This window comes from Cetorhinus maximus, chromosome 3, assembly GCF_964194155.1.
Source record: "Cetorhinus maximus chromosome 3, sCetMax3.hap1.1, whole genome shotgun sequence".
Taxonomy (NCBI): domain Eukaryota; kingdom Metazoa; phylum Chordata; class Chondrichthyes; order Lamniformes; family Cetorhinidae; genus Cetorhinus; species Cetorhinus maximus.
The window spans coordinates 3,406,023-3,429,212 of NC_135881.1; the positions used below are offsets into that span (position 1 = coordinate 3,406,023).

The window sequence follows — 23,190 nt, forward strand, 5'->3', positions numbered from 1 at the left end:
ACTTCCAATGGTGTGAGATATCATTACTTCTCATTGGATAGCTACAGCTCGCCTCAAGCTGGACAGCCCCTAGTCAGTTGGTGCTATCCTGTACAGCCTGCTTGCTTCAATGGGCGTTTGGAGCTTAGGGAGTCATTTTGACATGCAGTTGCTAACTATGCATCAGGCAAGACAAACACAAAAATACACTAGTCTTTCACATCACAAGCTGGAACACAAGGACCATGTGCCCTGATCTTATCACAGAATCTCAGTGCAGAAGAGGCCCTTCGGCCCATCGAGTCTGCACCAACACGAGAAACACCTGACCTACCTACCTAATCCCATTTACCAGCACTCGGCACATCATAACATTCAAGGCTATGGGCCAACTGCTCATCCAGGTACTTTCTAAAAGGATGTGAGGCAACCCGCCTCCACCACCCTCCCAGGCAGCGCATTCCAGACCGTCACCACCCTCTGGGTAAAAAAACTTTTCCTCACATTCCCCCTATTATCAATGACCTTCTGCAGGTTGACGATGCATGCAAAACATTCAAATACTCAATGGAAACTGCTGCTGTGCAAGAAGTCAAGCTCGCTCAAAGTGGATCCTTTGAAGAGAAACATTAGTTCTTCTGGCAGGGGAAAACTCAAACAGGCAACACCTGAGCACAGATTGGGTTCCACAGTAAAAAAAATACTTTATGGTGATTGAGCCCCTACACAGAAGGCTGGGAGAGACATCTTTGCTCATCAACAAGCACATGACCAGTTAACCTCATGCATATCTATGCCCAGACACTCACTTCCACTCCACATGTCAAGGATGGGGCATTTGCTGCTGCCATCAGAAGTCCAGCATCAAGGGATTGTACATAGGAACACAAAATATGAGGTGGTCATTCGGCCCTTCGAGCCTGCTCCGCCATTCAATATGATCATGGCTGACCCTCTATCTCAATGCCACACTCCTGCACTCTCCCCATACCTCCCTTGACGCCTCGAGTCCAGAAATCTATTTCCTTCTTAAATGCATTCAGTGACTTGACCTCCACAGCCTGTGGTAGAGAATTCCACAGGTTCACCACCTTCTGAGTGGAGATGTTTCTCATCTCAGTCCTAAATGGTCTACCCCACAAAGACTATGACCCCTTGTTCTAGACCCCACCCCCACCCCGTATCCAGTCTGTCCATCCCTGCCAGAATTTTAGGTTTCAATGAAGTCTCCTCTGATTCTAAGCTCCAGTGAATACAGGCTTAGTCAACCCAATCTCTCCTCATACGACAATCCTGCCATCCCAGGAATCAGTTTGGTGAGCCTTCACTGCACTCCCTCTATGTCAAGTGTATCCTCTCTTAGGCCAAAGCTGCACACAATACTCCAGGTGTGGTTTAACCAAGGCCCTGTACATCTGCAATATGACACCCTTGCTCCTGTACTCAAGTCCTCTCACAATGAAGGCCAACATACCATTTGCCTTCTTAACTGCTTGCTGCACCTGCATGCTTGCTTTCAGTCACTGGTGTACAAGGACACCCAGTTCCTTTGTACATTAACATTACCCATTTAAATGGCACAAGGATTGGCCGGGCGGTTAATAGTGAGGTTGAGTGTTTTGGGCTTCAGGAAGATATATACGGGATGGTCAAATGGGCAGATGGAATTTAACCCTGGAAAAAAAAGTGAGGTGATACACTTTGGAAGGAGTAATTTGACAAGGAAATATTCAATGAACAGCATGACATTAGGAAGTCCTGAGGAACAAAGGGACTTTAGAGTGTGTCCCCATAGATCTCTGAAGGCAGAGGGGCATGTTAGTGGGGTGGTAAAAAAGGCTTATGGGACAATTGCCTTTATCAATCAAGGCATAGATTACAAAAGTAGGGAGATCATGTTGGAGTTGAATAGAACCTTAGTGAGGCCACAGCTGGAGTAGCGTGTGCAGTTCTGGTCGCCACGTTATAGGAAGGATGTGATTGCACTGGAGGGGATGCAGAGGAGATTCACCAGGATGTTGCCTGGGATGAAACATTTAAGTTATGAAGAGAGGTTGGATAGACTTGGGTTGTTTTCATTGGAGCAGAGAAGACTAAGGGGCGACCTGATCAAGGTGTAAAAGATTATGAGGGGCATGGACAGGGTGGATATGGAGCAGCTGTTCCCCTTAGTTGAAGGGTCAGTCACAAGGGGACATAAGTTCAAGGTGAGGGGCAGGAGGTTGGGGCGGGGGTGAGGGGGGATGTGAGGAAAAATATTTACCCAGAGGGTGGTGACGGTCTGGAATGCACTGCCTGGGAGGGTGGTGGAGGTGGGTTGCCTCACATCCTTTAAAATACCACCTGGATGAGCACTTGGCACGTCATAACATTCAAGGCTATGGGCCAAGTGCTGGTAAATGGGATTAGGTAGGTAGGTAGGTCAGGTGTTTCTCACATGTCCATAAGACCATAAGACATAGGAGCAGAAATTAGGCCATTCGGCCCATCGAGTCTGCTCCGCCATTCAATCATGGCTGATAAGTTTCTCAACCCCATTCTCCCGCCTTCTCCCCATAACCATTCATCCCCTTACCAATCAAGAACCTATCTATCTCGGTCTTAAATACACTCAATAACCTGGCCTCCACAGCCTTCTGTGGCAATGAATTCCATAGATTCACCACTCTCTGGCTAAAAAAGTTTCTCCTCATCTCTGTTCTAAAAGGTCTTCCCTCTACTCGGAGGCTGTGCCCTCGGGTCCTAGTCTCTCCTACTAATGGAAACATCTTCCCCACTCTATCCAGGCCTTTCAGTATTCTGTAAGTTTCAATCAGATCCCCCCTCATCCTTCTAAACTCCATCGAGTATAGACCCAGAGTCCTCAAACGTTGCTCATATGTTAAGCCTTTCATTCCTGGGATCATTCTCGTGAACCTCCTCTGGACCCTCTCCAGGGCCAGCACATCCTTCCTGAGATATGGGGCCCAAAATTGCTCACAATATTCTAAATGTGGTCTGACCAGAGCTTTATAAAGCCTCAGCAGCACATCCCTGCTTTTATATTCTAGTCCTTGCGAAATAAATGCCAACATTGCATTTGCCTTCCTAACTACCAACTCAACCTGCAAGTTAACCTTAAGAGAATCCTGGACTAGGACTCCCAAGTCCCTTTGCACTCCAGATTTCTGAATTCTCTCCCCATTTAGAAAAGTCTATGCCTCTATTCTTCCTACCAAAGTGCATGACCTCACACTTCCCCACGTTGTATTCCATCTGCCACTTCTTTGCCCATTCTCCTAACCTGTCTAAATCCTTCTGCAGCCTCCCCGCCTCCTCAATACTACCTGTCCCTCCACCTACCTTTGTATCATCTGCAAACTTAGCCAGAATGCCCTCAGTTCCCTCATCTAGATCATTAATGTATAAAGTGAAAAGTTGTGGTCCCAACACTGACCTTTGCGGAACTGCACTGGTCACTGGCCGCCATCCTGAGAAGGATCCCCTTATCCCTACTCTCTGCCTCCTGCTAGAGAGCCAATCTTCTAACCATGCTAGTACCTTGCCTCTAACACCATGGCTCTTATCTTACTGAGCAGCCTCCTGTGCAGCACCTTGTCAAAGGCCTTCTGGAAGTCCAAGTAGATAACATCCATTGGCTCTCCTTTGTCTAACCTGCTCGTTACCTCCTCAAAGAATTCTAACAGATTTATCAGGCATGACCTCCCCTTGATGAAACCATGCTGACTTTGTCAGTGCAGACTCAGTAGGCCAAAGGGCCTCTTCTGCACTGAGATTGAGATTCTGTAAAATAATACTCTGCCATTGTTTTTCCTACTGAAGTGGATAACTTCACACTTATCCATGTTATACTGCATCCGCCATGTAACTCTTTTAGAGTCAAACAATTAAACTAAATTAACAAAACAAGGGATAAATTAAACACAGCCCCTAACACACATTCCAACCAAGTCTCTTGTCATCAGCAAACTTGGAAATTTGGTTCCCTCATCCAAATCATTGATACATTTAGTGAATAGCCAGGGCCCAAAAACACTGATCCCAGCAGTACTCCACTAGTCACTGCCTGCCACTCTGAAAAAGACCCATTTATTCCTACTGTTTCCTGTCTGCAAACCAATTCTCAATCTATGCCAATATATTACCCCCAATCCCGTGTGCTTTAATCTTACACACTAACCTGCGTGGGACTTTATCAAAAGCTGAAAATCCAAATACACCACATCCACTGGTTCTCCCTTATCTATTCTGCTAGTTATGTAATCAAAAAAATCCAGCAAGTTTGTCAAACATTTCCCTTTCATAAATCCATGCTGACTTTCTCTAATTCTGTTGATATTTTCTAAGTGCCCTGTTATCACATCCTTTATAATACTCTAGCATTTTCCCTACTACTGATGTTAGGCTGACGCGTCTAATTCCCTGTTTTTTCTCTCCCTTTTATAAAAAAAAAAGTGGGGTTACATCTGCCACCCTCCAATCTGCCAGGACTGTTCCAAAATTCTGTAGATTCTGGATGACAACAACCAATGCATCCACTACTTCCATGGCCACCTCCTTTAGTACCCTGGGGAGTTATTGGCTTTTATCCCTCCTAGGTGACTTCATTGCAAAGGTGGGTACTGACCATGTAGCTTTGCCAACATACATTTTTTTTTATTCTTTCACAGGGTGTGGGCATCACTGGCTGGGCCAGCATTTATTGCTCACCCCTAATTGACCTTCAAAAGGTGGTGAGCTGCCTTCTTGAACCACTGCAGGCCATAAGGTGTAAGTACATCCACCACAGGATTGCCAAGTCAAAGCTGTGAAGGCTAGTGTGGACCAACAGAAAATTAACCAAAAATATGAAGCTCCAATGTGTACCAGGTATTCTCAGCAATAGTGATGCATGGACAACTTATGCAAATCAAGAAAAGCAGCTGAACAGCTTCCACCTCCACTGCCTCAGAAGAATATCTCCTGACAAGACAGAAGAATATGGAAATACACCAGCATGCAGGGATCCCCAGCATGTTTGCCCTCGAGTCAGCAGTGACTGTTGGCTGGGTCATGAGTCGAATGGATGACAGCCGCATTCCCAAAGACATGTTCTATGGCACACTTGCTATCGCTAAGAGACCAACAGGTCACCCATGTCTGCAATACAAGGATGCCTGCAAGCAGAGATGTCAAATGGACCGGGATCAGAGTTGATGCATGGAATGTCCTCGCTGCCTGACTGGAGAGAGTCTGGAGACAAGCAGTCAGGGAGGGTGTGGAAAAAAGTAGAGGACAAAAGAAACAATAAGATGCCTGGAAAAAAAGAGCCCACCAGAAGGGAAAAAAAAGTCGACCTGGGAGCCAACACTACTCGTCTGTGCCAGCTGCAGGAGGGAATGCCCCACAAGAATCAGCCTCAACAGCCACAACAGAATGTTCAACACAGAAGGAGTGACATACACCCTGGGTACAAACCATTGTCTCCAGAGACAGACAGATGCCAATAATTTCCACTGATGTGGATGCTGAGCACTCTCTTTCCCCCACCCCCCACCCCCCCAACCCCCAATTTTGTTCTGCTTCAAAGTTTCAGCACTAAAATCTAAGCTAGGACTCTAGTGCAGTACTGAGGGAGTGCTGCACTATTGCAGGGACAGTACTAGGGGAGCGTAGCAATGTTGCAGATGCTGTCTCAGAGGAGGTTAGCCCAAGCCCCAACCTGCATGTTTTGAGTGGATGTAAAAGATCCCATGGCACTATTTCAAAGAAAGGCAGGGGAGTTCTCTGGTGTCCAGCCAATATTTATCCCTCAATCAACATCACAAAACACATTGCGACTGCAGGAGTCTGTGGTACACGAATTAGCTGCCACCTTCCCTTCCCTAAATTACAACAGTGACTACACTTCAAAAAGTACTTCTGTACTGTGCTGTAAAGCACTTGGGCATCTGGAGGTTGTGAAAAGTGCTGCAAGTACAAGTCTTTTTACTTTTGTTTCAGATTTCCAATACCTGCAGCGTTTTGCTTTTTGTTTCACTATAAAATCAGGCACAAATCAGCTCATTTACTGGAGGAACGAGTTTGCTTTGAGTATCCTGTACTGACCATGATAGCCATGGAAATTTTTTTCCCCTCTTGTCCACCCAAGTCAAGAATCTTACAATGGAGGTGGCCACCCTGCCCATGTTCTTAAGAGCTATTCGTTATCCCTGCAAACATTTCCATTTCAAGCATTTATTGAATTCCTTAAAAGTTACCACTAAATCTATTTTAATTATCTTTCCAGACTGTGTATTCCTGGTTCTTTTGCCAGAAGCATTGATGCCAATTGGAGCAAGTTAATTGGAGGACTCTGGGCCATGGAAGTGTGACTTGATGTTCATAATGATAAAGGTTGACAAGGAAACTATTGTCTCTACTGGAGGATTCCAAAACAAGGCATCACAATTTTAAGAGCCAAGTCATTTAAGAGTGAAAGCAGGAAGTATTACTTCACACAAAGGCTAGTGGAAATTTCCTTCCCAAAAGCCTGTGGGGTGCTGGGGAAGGGAGAAGGAGAAATAATTGTAACTTTCAAGACAGTGATCGATAGATTTCAGTTGGACAAAGATATTAAGGAGCAAAAGCGTGATCTAACTGAATTGCAGATAGGGAGCTGAATTGCTTCATTTGTTCTTGTGTCTAAAGCAGCGTTGACAATTAGCTGTTCAAATCTACTACATCCTTGCATGTTTTCATTTCAGCTGCAATGAGAATACAACAGGAAGGCAATCAGATTAGATATTATGCAAATGAGCATTATGCCTCACACAGCAGATAGAGTATGTTGGGTCTATCTGGAGAGGAAATAGCAATTTCCTTTCTACTCCACAAATGTGAAGACCAAATTAAATAACCACACTGCCAATAATAGTTATACAGTATTTGTATATGAAGCGGTTTTAAAAACAATTTACTTCAGTGCAGTGACTTAAAACAAATTCAAGTGCTTTTGTTATCTAGAGTAGGTGAATGATCAGTTTGGGCTAAATGACTAGTATTAATCAGACATAAGCAGTCTGTGTGATGAAGCATTTGCCCAGTGGTATAGGGAGGGAGCTCCAAATTTTTAACCTAGCAACAGTAAAGGAATGGTCATGTGTCCAAATCAGGATAGTGTGTGCCTTGAGGTAATGATGCTCCTACACATTGGCAGCTCTTGTCCTTGGTAGTAGTGAGTTTAGAAGGTGCCTATTAAGAAGCTTGGTCGGCTGTTACAGTGTACATTGGATAGATGGTACACACTCCAACCACTGTGTTGAAATGTTTAAGGTGGTTAAGGAATGATGATCAGGCAGACAGATTTGCCCTGGATGATAATCAAGCTTAAGTGCTGTTACAGCTGCACTCACCCAGTCAAGTTGTGTTCTACCACACTCCTGACTCGTGCTTTGTAAATGAAGAGGCTTTGAGGAGTCAGGAGGTGAACTATTCTCTGCAGAATTCCCAGCCCATGGCCTGCTTTTGTAGCCACAATATTTATATGGCTGGTTCAGGTGAGTTTCTGGTCAATGGGGACACCTCCAGATTGTTGACATTGGGAGATTCGATAACAATGTCAAGAGAGGGTTTGAAGAATAATAGAACATATGTTTTGTGCACACTGTGCCACCCATTGCTCAGTGACCCAGCTGCACTATCCAAAATACATTCCAACCTGCCTTGCCAGCATATTCCATGAACGATATTGCAATGTACTGCATCAATGTAAACTAACCAGTTGTTTTCTTAATAAAAACTACTATGGTGTCTGGTTCATTTTAGTATATCTAAATCTTTATATATCAGAATCATTAACAAGCAAGAGTTCATGCTCTGAGTGGAGATTTCAAATGTGAATCTGTCCTTTTCATTTTCAAATACTGACTGACCAGCTGTATTAGCATGCGTTTTTCCCCTCAAATTTCCCTTTATTTGCAGTATATTTTTCTGTAATTTCAGAAAAAGATCTTTTCAAAGAATTAACCGCTACAGTAACCATAGCACATTTCTGCTTGTGACAACCTATATGCCTTGTTAGCACACCACTCAAAGACATGCATCTACTTCAAATAATAGCAGAAATCGGTTCATCTTGGGAGGCATTCCATAATACCAGTGTGACAAAGGTTAGACTAGTAGCCTGGAAATCACTATTCTCAATTTGACCATTGCAGGATTGATTAGAATAAGCTGCAGTGACCAAAGTAACAAATTGTAGTGCTGCAAGTAATGACTACAGTGCAAATCAACTGCAATGTACACAGGCCAGCAAGACTTAAAAATAGGTATCTAAAAATGTTGAATCGACCGCAACAAACAAGTACAAATTCAAATTTACAGAGCTGATTCTCCTTAAGGAGCGTTTTTCCATCTGTCTGGTCAGTTGATGAGATGAAACAGTGAACTTCCCCAATGAGAAAAGAACACGGAAGTCAGAGGCTTTTAGCCTTTGGTAGCTGAGTCTGTAATTCTAGTGCTATTCATAACTTGTTAATCTGATAGTAAAATGTGAATGGACTATGTGATCAGTGACACCATATTAATTACATACAGGGTGAAGACTCAGAACCAGTAACCTCCTCCCTCCATATATACAACTTGTTTTGTATTCTGCAAAGGTTGTGGTGATCACAGTAGCATTAAACAAACTCAATCACTATTGTTTTTAAATGGGGGTAGAGCTATGACAATTAGCTGCCCAACTTTTTCAGTTAAGGAAACAGCACAAATTCATTTGATGAAACGCAGAGGTCCCGGTCAAACTTTCTAATGTTGATGAGTTTTTTTTTTAAATTAGAAAAGTTAAAAAAATTCAATGAACAGGAACCTTATTTTCATTTTTCAAAGTTATTCTTGGTAATGCCAAACCAAGAAACTAATTTAGGCATCTTGCTATAATAAAATGCCAGAAATGCTGTGGTCAGGCAGCATCTGTACAGAGAGAAACAGAGAGAATTGAGTGCTTTCTTTAAAAAAAGGTGCAACTGGAGTAGGAGCTCAACCATAATCTTACTGGCCAAACAGTCTACTCCTGCTCTATTTATCTACTTATATTTAATATATCTTATATATCTACTTATATTAAAGTCAAGAAATTACAGCAGCATAAATAATTTCTTCAGTTACTCATGTCATGTTTTCCTGGAGGCACTACATCATTAATCATTCCCTGAAATGTGGATGCTCTGCAAATTTGGGCTAACGTAACAGCCAAATATAATTACTACCATTTAGAAACATGTTTGGTTATAATTTCAAACTTCCTAGACAGGTGGCATGCACAGAGCAGAGTTGTACTAATTTAAATTTAAACTGTTTTAATCTCAGATGATCATAAATGATGAGGTATAACTCACCGCCCTATAATGCGAGAGTCACCAGTCTCTATGGTAAGCTGGGAGTTCATTGCCTCGAAGCTTGTATTTTCCAACAGCTTCATCTTGGAAGACTTGATTTACTCCACTTGTGGGTCTGTGAAACGAGACTCCAATTCTTGATGCTGTAACCATCAACATAAATGGAGGGGGAGAGAAAGAGACAGGATTATCAAATTTTAGCATTAATTTCCCAAAAACAAGCACATCTACAGATGAGCCAGTGGGTTACTGCCAACAGTTCATGCAGGCTAAATTCAACAACAATCTCTCAGGGAAAGAATACAACAGTTCTGATCACACCCACATCTGTTCCACAATCAGACAGGGCAGGGAATTAGACAAAAATTGATGAATTCTGCAGAATCACAGGGTTGAGTGTAGGCTAGAAAGGCGAGGCACATAGAAGGCATTGTTACAGACAAGCAGGGAGGCTAGGCAGAGTATGGTGGCTATGTTACTGCATGATTCAAAACTCCAGAACTGCTACTATGGAAGTTTGAAAATTTAAATTCAATTAAAACTAAATAACTGGCATCATTAAATGTGATCGAGGCTGTTTGATTGTTGTATCACAGAATCACAATTGTTACAGCACAGAAGGCAGCCATTTGGCCCATGTCTGAGCTGGCTTTCCATAGGAGCAATTCACCAAGTGCCACGCCCCACCTTCTCCCGCACATTCTTCCTTTTCAGATAACAATCCAACTCACTCTAAAGTCTCGATTGATCCTGCTTCCATCACACTTAGTGGATTCCAGAGCCTAACTACTTCCTGCATGAGAAAAGTTTCTCATGTTGCCATTGCTTCTTTTGCCAATTCCTTACATCGGTGCCCTATGGTTCTCAATCCTTCCAATCAAACAGCTATTCCCTGACCTACTCTGTCCAGACTCATGATTTTGAACACCTCTCATCTCAACCTTCTCTTCGCCAAGGAGAAGAGTCCTAACCTCTCCAATCTATGTAATTGAAGTTCCTCATCCTAGGGACCATTCTTGTGAATCTCTATGGCACTCTCTCAAATGCCTTCATGTAGTGTCCAAAACTGGATGCAATACTCCAATGGAAGCCAAACTATTGTTCTTTACAAGTTTAACATACTTCCTTGCCTTCATACTCTATTTCCCTATTAATAAAACCCAGGAGACTGCATGCTTGCTTTATTGACCACGCTCTCAACCTGTCCTGCCACCTTCAATAACTTATGCATATACACTCAAGTCCCTCTGCTCCTGCACCCCTTTTTGGAATTGTGCCCTTTGTTATATCGTCTCTCCATGTATTTTCTACCAAAACAAATTACTCCACACTTCTCTGCATTCAACTTCAATACCCGATTGTCTGCCCATTCCACCAACTTGCCTATGTTCATTCAAAGTTCTATACTATCCTCCTGTTACAACCATAGCCGATGTTATTCACTGAGCAAGCCAAATCCCAGAGGGAAACTGGTCTTGCTGGTCATAATTCTTTGTATTTTGAAAATGAGGGAAAGAACTGATCCCAGAAATATAGAATCCCAGTAACACTTAGGATTTTAAGGTTTATTAAAAAGAAAAAGCTTAAGCACACAAGATTACATTTAAAACAGTTTTACAAAACATTGCCAAAAAACAAACCCACTTCGTCAGAACACAAAGACTACTTGGCAACAGCTCCCTTACATTTTTAACCATAAAAATCCAGCGCTATTACCCAAAGCAACTCAAGATTGGGCATCCATGAGGCACTGTGGGCCATCAGCAGTAGAACTGTACTCGAACACAATCTGTAACCTCATGATCCAGTGTATCCCCAACTCTACCATTACCATCAAGCCAGGGGATCAACCCTGGTTCAAAGAGTGCAGGAGGGTATGCCAGGAGCAGCACCAGGCACACTTAAAAATAAGATGTCAACCTGGTAAAGCTACAACACAGGACTACTTGCGTGCCAAACAACATAAGCAGCAAGTGATAGACACAGCTAAGTGATCCCACAACTAACAGGTCAAATCTAAGCTCTGCAGACCTGTCACATCCAGTCATGAATGTTGGACTATTAAACAACTCACTGGAGGAGGCTCACAAATATCCCCATCCTTGATGATGGGGGAGCCCAGCATATCAATGCAAAACATAAGGCTGTAGCATTGGCTACAATCTTCAGCCAAAAGTACCGAGTGGATGATCCATCTAGGCTTCCTCTGGAGATCCCTGGCATCACAAACTCCAGGCTTCAGCCAATTCAATTCACTCGTGATAAAGAAACATCTGAAGGCACTGGATACTGCAAAGGCTATGGGCCCTGACAATATTCTGGCAATAGTACTGAAGACTTGTGCTCCAGAACTTGCCAAGCTGTTCCAGTACAGCTACAACACTGGCTAGTGGCTCAGCATCTAACCAGCTATGTGGAAAATTGCCCAGGTATGTCTTGTACACAAAAAGCAGGACAAATCCAAACTGGCCAGTTACCACCCATTAGTCTACTCTCAATCATCAGTACAGTGATGTAAGGGGTTATCAACAGTGCTAACAAGCTGCACTTTCCTTAGTGGCTCAGTCCATAGCACCCTCGCCTTTGAATCAGAGGGTTGTGGGTTCATGTCCCACTCCTGGAAAACCAAGAACTGTGATTGTACTCGAAAGAAGTTGCAATCTGTGACTGTTGGTAACTCGAAAGAGTTTCCTTAGCAATAACCTGCTCACTGACACCATTTTGGGTTCTGCCACAGCCACTCAGCTCCTGACCTCATTACAGCCTTCAAACATAGACAAAAAAAGCTTAACTCCCAAGGTGAGGAGTGAGTGACTGCCCTTGACATCAAGGCAGCATTTGACAGAGTGGCATCAAAGGGCCCTAGCGAAACTGAAGTCAACGGGAATCATGGGGAAAACTCTCCACTGGTTGGAGTCATAACTACTAGCACAAAGGAAGATTGTGGTTGTTGGAGGTCAGTCACCTCTGCAGGAGTTCCTCAGGGTAGTGTCCTCAGCACAAACATCTTCAGCTGCTTCAAGGGCTTTCCTTCCATCATAAAGGTTAAAAATGGGGATATTAGCTGATGATTGCACAATGTTCAGCACCATTCACAACTCCTCAGATACTGAAGCAGTCCATGTCCAAATGCAGCAAGACCTGGACAGTATCCAACAAGAGAAAATCCAACCACCACCCCTTGATGTTCAATGGCATTACTACTATCACTGAATTCCTCACTAACAACATCCTGGGAGTTACCATTGAGCAGAAACTGAACTGGACTAGCCATATAAATACTGTGGCTACAAGATCAGGTCAGAGACGAGGAATCCTGTGACGAGTAACTCACCTCCTGACTCCCCATATCCTGTCCACCATCTACAAGGCACAAGTCAGGAGTGTGATGGAATACTCCCCACTTGCCTGGATGAGTGCAGCTCCTACAACACTCAAGCTTAACACCATCCAGGACAAAGCAGCCCACTTGACTGGCACCACATCCACAAACATTCACTCCCTCCACCACCAACACACAGCAGTATGTACCATCTACAAGATGCACTGCAGGAATTCACCAAGGCTCCTTAGGCAGCACCTTCCAAACCCACAACCACTAGATGGGAATACCACCACCTGAGAGTTCCCTTTCAAGTCACTCACCACCCCAGCTTGGAAATGTATTGCTGTTCCTTCACTGCTGCTGGGACAAAATCCTGGAACTCCCTAACATCACTTTGGGTGTACCTACACCACATGGACTACAGCAGTTCAAGGCAGCAGCTCACCACCACCTTCTCATGGGCAACTAGGGATGGGCAATAAATGCTGGCCCAGCCAGCAAAGCCCACATCCCATGAATGAATTTAAAAAAACAGCTGCTGTCACTTTAGTAAAGGCATACCACATGACTTCACTTTCTTCTAATCTGAAAATCCAATAATGTCTCAGTTCAGAAAGAAAATTACTTTCTAAGACTTTTCTGGTCTCACTGAATGGCTGTTTCATATTTCACACCTTCAGCACAGAGCTGGTCTCAGGACATCACCAGTTCTGATGATGAGTCACCAGACTCGAAACGTAAACTGTATCCCTCTCCGCAGATGCTGTCAGACCTGCCGAGTTTTTCCAGGTATTTTTGTTTTTGTTCTAGATTTCCAGCATCTGCAGTATTTTGCTTCTATTTACTTGTAAATCCACTTCACCAGAGCCTGTCATTACAAATGCATGCATCTGGCTTTTTACCCTTTTATCTCAGTTCCCACATAAGCTGTCTTTACTAACCTTCCCCCAGTTTAATCATGGGCACACTTCACAGCCTTCTTTATAGAAGGCCACCATATTCCAAAATATTTTAAAAAGCAACATTCATCACCACACCCCACTGTATGCAATACCAAGTTTCATTATCACCCACGAACAATGAAATTGTGCCCTGCACACCAAGGTCTAGGTCATTGGCATGGAAACAAGTCAAACAGCCTCCTTCTGTACTGTAATCATTCTGATTCTTACATGAATAATTAAGTGTGTAGCAACAGTGTCAGTGGTTAAAATACACAACTTTAGCCAAAAGGTCATAGGTGGCCAATAACAGAGGCTAAGTGAAAAGCTGATTTCTATTGGTGCTGATTTTGTTTGGATTATGAAGTACAGGGAGCTGACAGAAGAATCTCAGATCCAGAAATCTGGAACAAAAAGTCTAATGATGACCGTGAAACTACTGTCGATTGCCATAAAAATCTATCTGGTTCATAAATGTCCTTTAGGGAAGGAAATCTGCCATCCTCACTTGGTCTGGCCTACATGTGACTCCAGACCCACAGCAATGTGGTTGACTCCCAAATGTCTGCTGAACAAGGGCAACTAGGGATAGGCAATAAATGCTGGCCTAGCCAGTGACACCCACATCCCATGAATGAATAATAAAAAAAAGTTTAAGATTTTGTTACCAGGATTCAGGAACATAACAGGGTAAACACAAGGACCTGCCCTAGAGACGGTGGTCTTGGAGTCCAAAAATTAAACGAACAGAATTAAAAGGCTAAAAACAAAAAACTACTGCGGATGCTGGAAATCCAAAACAAAAACAGAATTACCTGGAAAAACTCAGCAGGTCTGGCAGCATCGGTGGAGCTATCAAAGTAGCTGACGGTTTAACCAACAAGGTGCTCAACACTTAGGAGTTTTAGTGAGAAAGAATTTCAACACAAACGAGAAAAATAAAAGTCAACTTGAGATGTCAGCATCCAGTATTGAAAGAGTTAAAAAAGTTAAGATTTTTCATATTCTGACCTGCTGTGCACATGGCTTCCCCCCCGCCCTCTAAAACTACAGCTCCCCAGACATTGTTGCTTGAAGAAACTGATTTGTAAAATATAAAACCACAGAAGCCTTTTGGTTCATTGGTGCCAGTTACCAACTCACCCAAACTAAATGCCCATGTATTTTCTCTAGAAAGATGCATTTTCCTCAGTTTTTTCATGCTTCAAGATGATTTTGTATTCTCCAAACTACCAATAACTACAACCTTTCTGCAATATTCCAAGACCCTGGCTTTGCAATCTCAGGATAGTCTGCCAATGACCCAAGTACAGTGCATTAATACAAAAATAATGCTGTCAACTGGGATCAGCTGCTCAGAGAGCTCCCCAGCTGGGAACAGAGCAGAGTGCAGCAAAACAAATCTTACAGCTTGTTCCTGGCATTTATTCTCCACACCCTAGAGATCAGAGCTCAAAACACTGAGAAAAGACTGATTTTGCTCACGCATTCTAAACGGATACAGATTTATGTAGCTGCTGTGAGGCAGATTGGAATACATGATTAAATTTAGTTCCTCTGTTAGTAAGAGAAAGATCGAACATCACTAAGATTTGATCAAAGCACAGCGACGGGTATAAAATTGGTGTGTGCAGTAGAAAAGTGGAAAATATTCAGTAGCACAACTCAAAACAATCCAGTTTGAAACACTTGCTCTAACTAGCTCAGCCTGGTGTCAACAGCAACTGAAGGGATTTTATTTATTTTCACAACTTGGATTTATGACAGATGGATTGAGACATGTTCCTAAATTAAATGTCAAATTATGGGATTTGTCCCAGTACCTTGAACAACTAAATTGTTAACAGTTCAATTGGAGCTCATTGAACCTGTGCATTAGAACAAAGCTACTCAGTAGAGATTTTGGCTGCTTAAACTTGGGTCATGCCTGCAATGAGCTGTGTAAAACTAGGATGAGGTACTCATTTCATGTATGTAACCAGTGGCTGCACAACTTGAGATGAATGAATATACTGGCAATAACTTAAAATACACAGTCTCTTGTTCTCCAATTTCAGCTAGCCTTGTCACTTCCAAAGAGAACAGAATCAGAATGATACAGCAGGGAAGGTCATTCAGCCCAGTGAGTCCATGCCAGCTCCACTCCCCAGCTCTTTTCCCATATGCCTGCTTTTTTCCTTCAGATACTTATCCAACTCCTTTTTGAAGGCTACTGTTGAATCTGTATCGAGCACCCTTTTGGGCAATACGTTCCAAATTAAGTGTGCCAAAAAGTTTTCCTCCACATCACTTCTGGTTCTTTTGTCAATTACCTTAAACCTGGGTCCACTGGTTATCAGCCCATCGGCCACTGTAAACAGTTTGTTTACTCTATCAAACCCCTTCAGGATTTTGAACTCCGCTTTCCAGGTCTTTAAAATTATATCATTTAGCTCACATTTTCATTCCTCGTTCTTCCTATCAAAATACAGTACCTCACACCTCTTTCTGCATTGAAATTTGTCTGCCATATGTCTAGCCAATCCACCAGCTTCTCTATGACATCTTGAAGTCTGTTACTATCTTCGCTGTTTATTACACTTCCAAATGACTCTTTATTGGAGGAAAAAAAAAAATCACATCATCAGACACCCTCTGTGGCCTAAAATGTAGATTATTTGATCATCACATCCCAGGCCTTGAATGCTCTCAAGACATCCATCATTCACGTGTGCAAGGATCAACAGACTCTGGCAACTTTGTCCTGTTTTAACCCATATTGGCAAAGGTCACCTAAATCAACATACAAGTACTGGGCCAGAGCCAGTGACCTTCCTAGCTGGCATAGCTCAAGTTCATTACACCATGGCGTACATTACCACAAGTGCCTCACCTGCCTAAACAGTTTAACAAAGTCTAGCAACAGCAGAGAGAGGAAGAGAGAACTTAAAGATCAGCTTAGAACAGTTACACATTAAATGCTGCAGAATTCAGGGCCTTCAAACCCAACAACTCCAACCAACATACTAAACATAATCATGTCCAGACTGTGAATCATACAAGCAGACATTACACGGACCACATCTTGGTTTCAATCATCCCCCACACTAAAAGGAAAAAGAAATAGATTGAATAATGAGTTCATCTGACAGGTTATTCATGACAAAATAAACAGGTGGATTGAAAACCAAAATACGACAGTTACTCCTATCTTTTGTAAAAGATACAAAAAAATGGATGCACAGCAGGGCGGAGAGAAAGAAAGAGTCTCCTCAAACACTTCTCATAAGTTAATCCAACCATCCCAGGAATTAATCTGGTGAAGCTCCATTGCACATATATCCTTCCTTAGATAAGGAGACCAAAACTGTACATAATACTCCAGGTGCAGTCTCACCAAGGTTTTGTACAACTGCAGCAAGACATCTTTACTCCTGTACCCAAACCTGCTCCTAATGAGGGCCAACATACCATTTGGCCTTTCTAATTTCTTGCTGCTGCTGCATGCTAGCCTTTAGTGATTCATGAAAAAGGACACCCAGGTCCCTCTGGACACTAACGTTTCCAAACTTCTCACCATTCAAGAAATACCAGCTTTCTGTTTTTCCTACCAAGTGGATAACTTTGCATTTTTCCACATTATATTCTATCTGCCATATTCATGCCCACTCACTAAGCCTGTCTAAATCATCTTGAAGCCTCTGTATCCTCCTCACAACCCTCATTCCCACCTTGTTTTGTGTCATCAGCAAACTTGGAAATATTACATTTGGTCTCCACATCCAAATCATGATATAGATAGTGAATAACTGGGGCCCAAGCATAGATGCTTGTGGTACCCCACTAGGAACAGTCTGCCATCCTGAGAAGGGCCCATCTATTCCTTCTGTTTTCTGTCCATTAACCAATTCAACCCATGACAGTACATTTCCCCCCTATCCCATATGCTCTAATTTTGCTTACTAACCTCCTGTGTGGGACCTTATGAAAGCTTTGAAGATCCAAATACACCACACCCTCATCTATTCTGCTAGTTACATCTGCAAAAAAAAAACTAATAGGTTTGTTAAACATGATTTCCCTTCCATAAATCCATGTTGACTCTGCCCAATCCTACCATTACTTTCTAAACATTCAGTTATCACATCCTTTATAACAGATTCTAGCATTTGCCCAGCAAGTATAGTTGAAGTTGAGACAGATCATAACCTGAAACATTAACTGTTCCTCTCTCCACGCTGCCAGACCCACTCAGTATTTCCAGCATCTTCTTTTCTTTTTAATTTCAGATTTCAAGCATCTGCAGTATTTTGCTTTGGTATGGAAGGAGGTTAGGATAGATTCACATCAACCTACCACTCCATTTCAGGAAACATTAATAATCTTTTCAGATTAAAAAAATTACAGAACATCACCTCCCATTATTGCAAAATAGACCTCTTAAGAGCAGGCCACCAAAAAAGCATAACATTAATATTGCATGAAAAGTTAATCTGAGCATAGTAGCTCATTGGTGTTTGCAAATTCTGTAGTCAAGAGCCCAGAGACAAAATAGTGGACTAAAAGTGCTTGGAGCTGGTGCAGAATCTTTTGTCCCCAAGAGATCTTTAACGCACCTTGTAAATAGAATATCAAGTGTGGGAAAGTACTCTGTTCCAACTATTTTTTCCTCCCTCAGTGAAATATCACAGAAAAGTCACTTAAATATTTTAGATAGCATATTGTTATCCCTTTCATGAGTTTAATGATCTTTGTGAATGCATGCTATGTTTAGACAAAATTTCATTAGCATGTCCTAACAGGGAAAAGTAATTTGATTTAATGGTGGACTTTTGAACACAAAATGATGAGGTGAATATTTAGTTTATTCTTTCACAGGACGAAGGCGTCACTGACAAGACCAGCATTTGTTGCCCATACCTAATTGCCCTTGAACTGAGTGGCTTGCTCAACCATTTCAGAGGGCAGGTAAGAGTCAACCACATTGCTGTGGGTCTGGAGTCACATGTAAGCCAGACTAGGTAAGGATGGGAGATTCTTCCCAAGGAAATTAGGGAACCAGATGTGTTTTTACAACAATGATACAGTAGTTCCATTACTGAGCCTAGCTTTATATTTCAGATTTAATTTTAAATCCCACCTGCTGCCATGGTGGGGTTTGAATCAGTGTCCATAGAAGTTTTGGCTGGGACTCTGGAGTACTAGTCCAGTGGCACTACCACTCTGCCATCTTCGTCCCTAACTAACTCATTTGTTTCCACAATTGAGTTAGAACAATACAGTAAACTAAAGAACAGTTAAATAATCACCTCTAGGAAGAGTGAGCAAATTGCTACCAAATCACAAGTCAAAATTTCATTGTAAATCATATTCCATAACTAATGACAAATGTGTAACCTACGTAACAGCTATCAATTCAAGCTATGATCCAAGTTTGGGTCTTTTTCAAGTAACTGTAATATGAAATCCTTACTAAAACGTCCACGGCTCTTCTGATTTGGCTGTTGAGGCTTCAGGAATGCACTAATTTGAACCATTGCTTCCCACCTTCTCCTGCCCTGTCTTCAGTCCACTGCTGGAGCAGTTGCTTTCTGAGCTTCCAACTGCTCTCAAAACCTGCGAAACCTATGAAAAGCTGCATCTCAGGGACATCGTAACTTCAGATTAAAGCCTCCTGTGACAATGCTAACAAATAGTAAGTACACAGAATCCTCACTACACTTAATCCACACTGGTAGTGCTCGTCTATATACCAAAACTATCAAATCTATAACACTAACATGGCCAGTGATCCCTGTACTATTTTGCACAATTAGATTCAAATGATACTGTACATATGTTGGAACTGAATATTGACTATGATTCCACACAGAATACCCCCACAGGATGTCATACTGCATTAGTATCCACACATCCAGTTAACATGCATTTCTTGCCATTAAAAATGATTGCTCAAAATTACCCTGGAAAGGCAGTATCTCAAAAATTTGATGAGGTTAAGCAAACCATTTCATGCTGCTACTATGCAGTGGTCACGCAAGTGGTATTTTCCACTAACAGGGTGCTAGCATCAGTACAGATAAACACTCTTTCCACCACACGTTGTGCATGAATTTCAGTGCCAGTGTAATGTCAGGTACTTAGGCCATACATCCCAGTGATGAATGATCGAATCAAACAGTATGTTCCTTCGGGTTTTCCTAATAGGCAGAGTACAGACCGTACTCAACCAGCCAACGCTCACAAACCCCCCCCAAAATAAATGTTAGGTGCAATTTTATGATTGTTCAGCAAGTGCTGCCCAATCCTGACTGCGCTAATAGCTACACTAACAACCAAATGATAATCAGTCAAGCTTGTAATGTGGCTCATTTACACTTGCTAGAAGCAACATACATTCATATGCAGGGTTGTCTGCAAAAGGAATATGTTCAAGTCTTGCACCTTTTTTTTTAATTACCCCGGAAGCTTGGGAGCCTATAGCTCCCCATTGCCTTATCCATTGCAACGTGCTGGCCAATTGGCTGACTTGCTAACCAATCAGCACACTTTTCTCCTGTAGTATAAATTGTTGAGATTGTTTAAAATTTGGTAGTGTGTTTGTCCTGATGAATACAAGACAAAAAGCTGCAGCAACATGTCTCTTTTCAATACGCAAGAATAATTGTGAATTCAAACAACTGAATTTTAAATCTTCAGTTAGGTTAATGTGAATGTAAGGGGGCATATTAATACTGGCTGCCATTCAAGTCGAGTGCACGTAATAAAATTTTACGGATGCTGACAGTACCAGAGATTGCCATGTACCTGTTTAACCAAACCATCATTCCACTCATTGCAGCTTGTTGTACCAATTGATACATTTCCAGGAACAAACAAATCTACAGGGACTAACACATATACTCACACTTCATATATTGTTTTATTGCTGCCATTCCCCAGTAATAAATTCCATGATCAGTTACATTATTTCTAGTCATTAGATATTCTTAGCACTGTACCAGCTTCTGACAACACCAATTTCTTAACATATACTTATAGTACTATTGCGCCAAAGCCTCAGTCTGAGTGACGCTTAGTCCTTAATATATCCCCAACAGCATTGTAATCAGTACCTATTAATTTTTGCATTGTGACAGCATTATCCCAGCACCTGCTAATGCTTGCATTCTAACTCGAATATTATTGCCCATTAATGATAAAATAATGCTCAACAGTAACCTTCTCCAGCAGTGTAAATGTTTTCATTCTCCAACAGACTCCTACTACATGATCAAACAGCTCCTGTTTGAACTTTAGTTCACCACTGGTGTTGTTATTAACTATCATTAATGCCCTCACACTGAAAAACACCACTACCAACTCTGGTCAAGGTTCTCACTATGACAGCATTACTGCCATACCCTGCTCAACATCAGTGTTCATTAATCTCAATAAAAATCCTAAAGACTCAATTTAAAGATCATGAATGAATGTTTTCCCTCAACAGTATTTCTACCTAGGACAGCTTTCTGCTTTGTCAAACGATGGCTTGTGCCATGGTGGTCAACTCTGCTTTAAGCACACCTGGTGTGGCTCAGGAACCAAACTCTGGCATAGCATTCTCTGCTGCATTTGATACAGAGGAAGACAATGGGCTGGGAAGGTGCAGGATTCATTCGCTGGCATCTTTTCCCTAGGTCTTTTTCCTCAGCCAACTAAGCTTGTTTCTGCTCACCTCTTCCAATACCTCACCAAATAGCCAGCCTCCAGAGGTCGCAGCCATCAGCTATTGCCTCCCTGGTGTCAGTTTCAATGTTTACCATCTTCACATCTTGCTTACACGCACCTTTGCAGTGGATACCCAGGTGGTCATGACCCAGTGTCCACTTCACTGTGCAGAAGGTCTCTGGGCATACAGCCATAATCCAAAGAGCATGATTGAACTAGCACAGATATTATTAGCAACGAGTGTAAGGTAGTGGAATTTTCACAATCCCCAGGACACAAGTCAGTGAACTTGTCCTGCCAAGAGATGTCAAGGATACATCTGAGACAGCGAAGGTGGAAGCTGATCAGCCTTTTCTCCTGCTTAGCTTGTTTTCCAGGTTTCATCACTGTACAGGAGCACGCCAAGGGATGCAGGCTTGGTAGACATGCAGCTTGGTGTTCAGTCAGGTTGCTATTGCCCCACACTCAAGTTAAGGCAGCTTGGAACAGAACAGCTGCAGCTTTTATGATGAATATCAAATTTACCTCAACAGTGTTTTTACATGTTGAAACTACCCTACCCAAACACTGACAGCAAGTATTACTGACAGTTCCTGTTTTTATTCAGGGACCTCCCCCCCCCCCCAAGTAATAACAAGCTCTGAAACATTAACTCATCTATCCTTTGCACCTTAATTAATCTGCTGATTTCTTCCTTTACCGATTTCCATCAGTTTCTTGTTCTTTTGTGCTTCCACGAAGACCAGCCTTATTGCAATTGATATCAATACCCATATCCCAACACTGTCACTAGTAGGACACCCAGTGCCTCCCCCCCACTCCCCCCCCCATCCCCATCCCCATCCCAATCCCAATCATATCCCTGCAAACAGCCCCTCACAGACAGGCTGTGTCTGACCCCCCCTTACCTGGCGGGCCCTGACGGGTTGCTGTGGCCGGGCCGGGTCTCCTCTCCCCCACCGCGGTGGGTCGGTCGGTCGGTCTCTCTCTCTCTCTACCCCCCCTTTCTCTCTCTCACACACACACACACACACGGTGTCCTCGGGCTCTCTTCAGACGGAGGCGGGTCGTCTCGAAGCGCCGTCTCTGCTGGTTAAGGCGGTGGCCGCCGCTCTCGAGTTGCTGCTGCTGCTGGTGATGATGAAGTGCCGCGGGTGGAAACAGAGCGAGCGCGGGGCGCAGCGACGCGAAGAGGCCGGGCGGCGGGAACGGGGAGCGGCCTGGGGAACCATCACAGCCCGAGCTTCCACACACAATCACCGAAGCCTGCTGCTGCTGTTAGTGCCTGCCCTGCCCTGCCGCCTCCTTTTTCTTTCCTCCTCCTCCCCCCTTTCTAAACAACTTCAAACCGATCCTGATCGATCGGCCTCTCCTCCTTCAGCGAGCCTCCTCTCCTTATAAATAGAGGGCGTTACCGCCACCTCCACCTCCACCCCCCACCCACCTCATTTACTAGCCAATGGAGAAGAGGCCCGCCTTCTCGCCGGCTACTGATTGGATAGATTGCTCGTCGGTCAAGGAGAGCGAGTGGGCGGAGGTTGGCTTTCATTGGTTGGGGGAGCCGTCAGTCAAGAGCCCGAGCGGCCGTTGACGAGTCGCTCATTTGAATTGGCTCATTAACCGTTAACCCCGGCCAGAGAATCTTTATTGTGCAGCTCTCGCGCGGCGATTGGTTTGTAATTCTGATCTCGCCACACCCCCCCCCGCACTTGGTACGGATTGACAGCACGTTCACGCTGTTGATTGGTTACAAGCGCTGTCAGTCACGCACGTTCTATTGTGTGGAGGTTGAGGCGGAGGCGAAGCCAGGTTAGATTGACATTGAATCTGGAAAAACATTTTGGTTGAAAGATCTCTTTTCCAATGGATTAGTAATCACAGATCTTCCAATCTGAGT

At 43.1% G+C, this 23,190-nt stretch overlaps 1 protein-coding gene across 2 annotated transcripts in view; it reads right to left on the minus strand.

Annotated features, from left to right (window-relative positions):
- Positions 1 to 22,685, minus strand: part of LOC144675006 (repressor of RNA polymerase III transcription MAF1 homolog) — a 55,713-nt gene extending 33,028 nt beyond the window's left edge. Inside the window, exons 1-2 of one of the 2 annotated variants that reach the window (XM_078536084.1) lie at positions 22,202 to 22,685; positions 9,339 to 9,481 (exon numbers count right to left, since the gene is read on the minus strand). In XM_078536084.1, the coding sequence (XP_078392210.1) occupies positions 9,339 to 9,421 (83 nt within the window). In that variant the 5' untranslated portion in view covers positions 9,422 to 9,481; positions 22,202 to 22,685. Of the gene's footprint in view, positions 1 to 9,338; positions 9,482 to 19,056; positions 19,178 to 22,201 lie in introns of those variants that run through there. The other variant, XM_078536081.1, reaches the window with a different exon arrangement.
- Between the last annotated feature and the right edge of the window lie 505 nt (positions 22,686 to 23,190).